Below are 6,744 nucleotides of genomic sequence, written 5' to 3'. Positions count from 1 at the left end.
GGCAGTCACCTATGTAGTGAAGAAGATCTTATGCTCAACAAAACAGGAGCCGCCACCGCACACCCCCAACCAGTCGCCAATCCTGTGGCCGCCAATCTTGTGGTCGACAATAAGGGAAAGGCAGTCACCTATGTAGTGAAGAAGATCTTATGCTCAACAAAACAGGAGGACGAGACACAAAGGAGGAAGATTTTCCAGGCAAAGTATCGAGTAGGAGAGGCAATTTGCAGGCTAATTATAGATAGCTGCAGTTGTGAGAATCTGATAGCTAAGCAGTTGGTGGAAAAATTACAGTTGCCTACACAGCCTCACTCCTCACCATACAAAGTCGGATGGATTAAGGAAGGACCGACAATTGAGGTCAACAGAATCTGCAGCGTGCCTATTTCGATCGGTAAATCTTATACTGAACATGTTAATTGTGATGTTGTAGATATGGATTGCTGTGGTATTTTGCTAGGTCGCCCGTGGCAATTCGACGTTGATGTTTTGCATAAAGGGAAGGAGAATTCATACATGTTCACGTGGAATCAAAAGAAGATTACTATCTTGCCTTCCGGTTCTGCGAAACATTCTAAGGTGGAAGGGAAGCATACTGTTGCTGTTTCTACGGGAGTGCAGAAGCTATCAGGCGCAGTTGAGAAATCTGGAGGCACTCTAGCTTTATTGGTGAGAGCAAAAGGTACAATGGAAGAGGCACCATCTTTACCACCGCCCGTCAAAGAGTTGTTAAAGGAGTTTCCTAAGATAGTGGAGGAATCATCAAAGCTTCCACCCCTGCGGGATATCCAATATCAGATTGATCTCATTCCTGGATCAAAATTACCGAATCTGCCTCATTACAAGATGAGTCCAAAGGAGAGTGAAATCCTCCAAGAACAGGTGGAAGAATTACTAAAGAAGGGGCATATTCGGGAGAGCATTAGCCCCTGCGAAGTACCTGCCCTATTAGTTCCAAAGAAAGATAGGACTTGGAGAATGTGCGTGGATAGCAGGGCCATCAACAAAATTACAGTTCAATATCGATTTCCTATCCCACGATTGGATGACATGCTAGATCAGCTATCCGGGGCTAAAGTCTTTTCTAAAATCGACCTCAAAAGTGGCTATCACCAAGTTCAGATCAAGGAGGGAGATGAATGGAAAACTGCCTTCAAGAATAAGGAAGGCTTGTATGAGTGGCTGGTTATGCCCTTTGGTTTAATAAATGCACCTACCACTTTTATAGGACTCATGAACCAGGTTTTGCATCCTTTCTTACACAAATTTGTGGTTGTTTATTTTGATGACATTTTGATATTTAGTCGCAGTGAGGAAGAACATCTTTAGCATCTCCGTCAAGTCATGACGGCCCTATAAGAAAGTGAGTTGATTATTAATCTTAAGAAGTGCATTTATATGACGGAGCGCATTCTGTTCCTGGGATTCGTTGTTAGTGCAGAAGGGATACATGTTGATGAGACGAAGGTAGAAGCAATACGGAATTGGCCCATCCCCAAAACTATTTCTGAAGTTCGCAGCTTTCATGGCCTTGCCACTTTCTACCGACGGTTTATCAGAAATTTCAGCAGCATCGTTGCCCCTATCACAGATTGCTTGAAGAAAGAGAGAGTGCAGAAATTTGCATGGACTGCAGCTGCCAACAAGAGCTTTGAAGAGATTAAAGATAAGCTTACTTCTGCCCCTATTCTTGCTCTACCTGATTTTGATAAACTGTTTGAGATTGAATGTGATGCTTGTGGAGTTGGGATTGGAGGAGTATTATCACAGTCTAAAAGGCCTATTGCCTTCTTTAGTGAGAAACTGAATGAAGCTAGAAAGAAGTGGTCTACTTATGAGCAGGAACTATATGCAGTATTCCGGGCTTTTAAAACTTGGGAGCAGTATTTGATGGGACGAGAATTTATTATTCACACAGATCATCAGTCTTTGATCCATTTTAAAACTCAAAAACATGTGAATAAGATGCATGCCCGATGGGCAGCTTACTTTGGAGCCTTTCATTATGTCATCAAACATAAGGCTGGCCATAGTAATAAGGTGGCAGATGCTTTGAGTAGGAGGGCTGCTCTGTTGATTACAGTTAATCAGGAGGTTGTAAGTTTTGAATTCCTGAAGGATTTGTATGCTACAGATGATGATTTTGCTGATACATGGGCTAGAGTCCAGACTCACCAGCCTACTGATGGGTTCTTGATACATGATGACTTTCTTTTTAAGGAGAACAGGTTATGCATCCCTCGATCTTCCTTGCGGGAGAAGTTGATTCGCGAGATCCATAGAGGAGGTTTGAGTGGTCATTTGGGGCGTGACAAGACTATTGCTGGGTTGGAAGAACGTTTTTACTGGCCTTAATTAAAAAAGGATACAGGTCGAATGGTTTAGAAGTGCCCAGTGTGTCAAACTCAGAAGAGACATTCGCAGAATACAGGCTTATACACTCCACTGCCTATTCCAGCCCATCCTTGGGAGGACTTGTCTATGGATTTTGTTCTTGGTCTTCCACGTACTCAACGTGGATCTGATTCAATTTTTGTTGTTGTTGACAGGTTCTCTAAAATGGCGCATTTCATTCCCTGCAAGAAAACTAATGATGCTTCCCATATAGCAAAACTGTTTTTCCAGGAGATTGTTCGCTTACATGGTGTCCCCAAAACCATTACTTCTGACAGAGATGTGAAGTTTCTAGCTCACTTCTGGGTGACTTTATGGAAACACTTCGGGACTGAACTTCGATACAGCAGTACTGCTCACCCCCAAACTGATGGACAAACTGAAGTGGTAAACCGCACGCTTGGCAGTCTTCTACGCTGCATCTGCAGTAACAAGAAAACTGCTTGGGATCTTGCTCTTGCCCAAGCAGAATTTGCTTACAACAGTGCGATTCACAGCTCCACAAAGATGTCACCATTTGCTGTTGTGTACAGGAAAGTCCCAGCGCATACAGTTGATCTTATCGCACTTCCCACAGGTTATCACAACCGTCTTGCAGTAAGCAACCTGGCAAAGCAACCTGGCAAAGCAACACGTGGATGTTTTCAAGCAAGTACAACAATGCCTTACGGAAGCCAATGATAAATATAAAGCTACAGCTGATAAACATAGGCGTTTCAAATCCTTCAATGTCGGTGATCAAGTTATGGTGTATTTACGCAAGGAGCGTGGTGGAGGACAGAAAAAGCTTGACACCAAGAAGATTGGTCCATTCTGGATCATTCAGAAGATTAATGACAATACCTATGTTCTTGACCTTCCACATGAGATGAAAATTTTCAAAACGTTTAACGTGGCGGATCTATTTCAGTACTATCCTGCTGAAGACAACTCGAGGTCGAGTTCTTTACAAGTGGAAGGGAATGATATGGAACAGTTAGACTCCTATTAGGATTAGAATTATTTTTGCATATTAGGATTTTATTTCTATTGTAAATAGCCTCTCTTAGCTATTAGGATTTTAAACTCCTATTAGGATTTTAGACTCCTATTAGGATTAGAATTATTTTTGCATATTAGGATTTTATTTCTATTGTAAATAGCCTCCCTTGGCTATTAGGATTTTAGACTCCTATTAGGATTAGGATTATTTTTGCATATTATGATTTTATTTCTATTATAAATAGCCTCCTTTGGTTATTAGGAACTCACTTTCCAATTTTTAAGAAATTTCAATAAGACTTTTCGTCTTTTAGCCTATCTTTTCTCTTATTTCGTCTTAACCAAACGATATTGGTTATAACTCCTGACGGAGTTTAAATAGTCCTGTATCGGATACCTTAAAAACAACAAACACAAAGAAACGAGGAACAAAATTATAAACTCTGGAGGAACCGCATTGGTTTAGCTGTATGAAAGTTTCTAAACTGGTATGTCCTTTACCATGTTGTCCTGAATGTATGCAACTTTGCCATTGATGCAAATTAAAATCTAGTGGCAAGTTAAACAAATTAAACTATACTAATTTTCATTTTATTTTATTTTTCTTTTGTGTTGTATCATTTGTTTGTCATCGGAATTAACCAGCGAAGACCAATAGAATTTCAAAGAAATTTAGAATCTATTCTCTATGAGAATTGGAGTGTTGAATTGGATCTCTAAAAACTAAATTAAATGCATTTAATGTTAGATTGGTAGTATTTGACTATGTATTAGTATATATTCTATATAACAAGGGGATTGTTGAAGGGTTGTGAAGGCCTATGAGAATTTTCTCTTTTTATTAATTAGAAAATGACTGGATTTTTATCTAAATAATACTTTAAAACTTAAATTTTTTAAAAAATATATTATTTAAAGGTTTTGTTTGGTTCAAATGTATTATTTTCAAAAAAGTTATTTATCAAAAAATAATTTATCAATTAGTAATTAGTAATTATTTTCCTTTAATAAAAGAAAATTTTTAACTTCACGAGAAGTAAATAAGAAATACCAACCAAATACCAATCAAATAGAAACAATTTTCATAATTTCCTTAAATTTTAAATTTTTCAATTGAGTTATTTCGACCAAACAAAGATCTAAATATTTCGTAACAGCATTATTGGATATGAATTTCATCATCTTCCTATTTTCTTGCTACTATTTCTGAAAGAAAAGCTTGAGTTCCAAGGATTGAAGCATTTCACTTGACAATCATTGCAAGGATCCATTAAATCATTTGGTATAGTACTCAATTAAAATTTAACATATTACAAAGAAAGCAACATAGAGAAAGACATCACTGCATCATAACCCTAAATTCTTCGAAGCTAAGAACACCATCCCCATTAAGATCAAACTGACTTATCATCATTTTACATTCATCAATAGATTTTGACTCACCAAGCTTTTTAAGCATCTTTCTCAAGCTCCTGGGAGTTATAAACCCACAGTTATCTACGTCATACATTGCAAAAGCTTCTCTTAAATCCTGCAACTTCTCTTCTTCTCCTCCACCTTCCATTAGCTTAACAAGATCATCAAATCCCAACAACCCATCTCCATCGGAGTCCAATAACTCAACCACCATTTCTGCATCTTTCATGAACAGCTTCCCTCCTATCAAACTCACATGATGACTCAGTTCTGATGCTGAAATCTTCCCGTCACCATTTTTGTCCAGGTGGCGAAACACAAGTTCAAATTCTCCTATCTTGGTCATTTTTCACAGCCTAAATAAAAATGATATAAATCAAGAAAGATCAAACAACTATTATATATATATGTTATAGCAGCAAGAAGTAAGAAGACGAGGAAGATTGGCCTGTGTACGCAAGAAAGCAAGAAGATAGAGTGAGTAGCTAGCTTTCTGATATGATCATGGCAGTAACCGACTAATCGTACCTCTATATATATGTGTTTATAGTATAGGAGGACTCTGACCAATTTCTCATCGATTGTGGAAGAAGGTACCATGAATTTTCTAGAGTTAAAGAAGCGTTCAAATTGGAGAAAACGATATGTGGAGGAATTAATAGCGTAATACAAATGGAAAGATTTTTGTAGTTAAGAAGGACAAGGTCAACAAGACATTGACTAGCAAGACAGTAATTTGCATAGCAATTTTTAACTATACTGAATTTACATTAACCCAAGTTATAAATATATCGATTTTGTAGTTTTTTTATAGGTCCATTATAAATTTATATTTTGAGTTCATATATAAATTGTCTAAATAAATTTTTCGGTCGGTGATTTCATTTTTTTTACTGTTAATAATTGCCCTACAGGAATGGAGCGGGTGAGATAGGACCACTGTGAAGGTGGAGAAAAAAAATGGTTGGATATATTGAGCAATTACTTTTAAAGAAAAATCTTAGTTGCATTAAGGTATAAAATTATTTTGTATAATCAACCAATTAAAAATTAAAAAAAAATCATAATTTGTACTGAAATTTACTATATATTATAATAGGATTCACTATTAATAATTTATCAATTATTGATTGGACGAATATATCCACACAGATGCAAGTTCTTAGTTAGCCAAGGCTAATGCATCTATAGCATAGCATTTGAGTTTTGAATTGACCAAGTAAATCCACAAAATGCCAATCAAGGGCAATATTCGTTCTGGGTTGGAATGAATCAACTCCCTTTTTTTTTCACTTGACGTAACTAGAATTAATTATCTTGAAACTGTCAGTGGCTGCATTTATTTATAATTTTGCACTAAAAGAACGTAATTAGACTTTTGTTTTTGGAGGAGAGAAACAAGAGCAGAGCGGCCTTTAGTGTGGGCTGGGTCAATTTCTGCTATATGCCGGCAGAAAATTTCTGCCTGCTAACCAGTAGCCAACAGCTTTCACCTCATCCTGGTTTCAGTCAGTTGAACCTCTAGTCTTGCCTTTGCGTGAGCCTGATCTTGATGTTTCTGCTGATATCTCTTCTCTTCATTTGTTATCTCATCATAACCTTACAAAATTATATCATATTTTTTCATGATTAAATTTCACAATATCTCAATAACTTCAACTTCAACTTCAACTTATATATTTAACTTCTCTTACTTTCTACTGAATAAACTAACAGTAACAGTAGTAAAACTTAACGGGAGAAATCTATTAATTCAATTTTTAAAACCACTCGAACTCTAATATATATATATATAATATTTTTTTAAAATAAAGAAATTAACTAACTTAACCACACGATAGAACAAAAATTAAATAATAATTTTTTCAAAAAAAAAAAAAAGCCATATTAGTAAGATTTATATAAAAAGAGTCCAATTGATATTAATAAGATGCACAAAATCCAAAAAATGAT

At 36.5% G+C, this 6,744-nt stretch overlaps 1 protein-coding gene across 1 annotated transcript; it reads right to left on the bottom strand.

The window, feature by feature from the left end:
- Positions 1-4,543: 4,543 nt before the first annotated feature.
- LOC110616468 (calcium-binding protein CML37) lies at positions 4,544-5,140 on the bottom strand. The gene has a single exon (XM_021758827.2). The coding sequence runs from the start codon at positions 5,135-5,137 to the stop codon at positions 4,715-4,717; it is 423 nt and encodes a 140-aa protein (XP_021614519.1). The 5' UTR covers positions 5,138-5,140; the 3' UTR covers positions 4,544-4,714.
- Between the last annotated feature and the right edge of the window lie 1,604 nt (positions 5,141-6,744).

Source organism: Manihot esculenta, chromosome 6, assembly GCF_001659605.2.
Source record: "Manihot esculenta cultivar AM560-2 chromosome 6, M.esculenta_v8, whole genome shotgun sequence".
Classification (NCBI taxonomy): Eukaryota; Viridiplantae; Streptophyta; class Magnoliopsida; order Malpighiales; family Euphorbiaceae; genus Manihot; species Manihot esculenta.
Note: the sequence above shows the minus strand (reverse complement) of the source record. Positions and strands in the feature narration are given on the sequence as shown.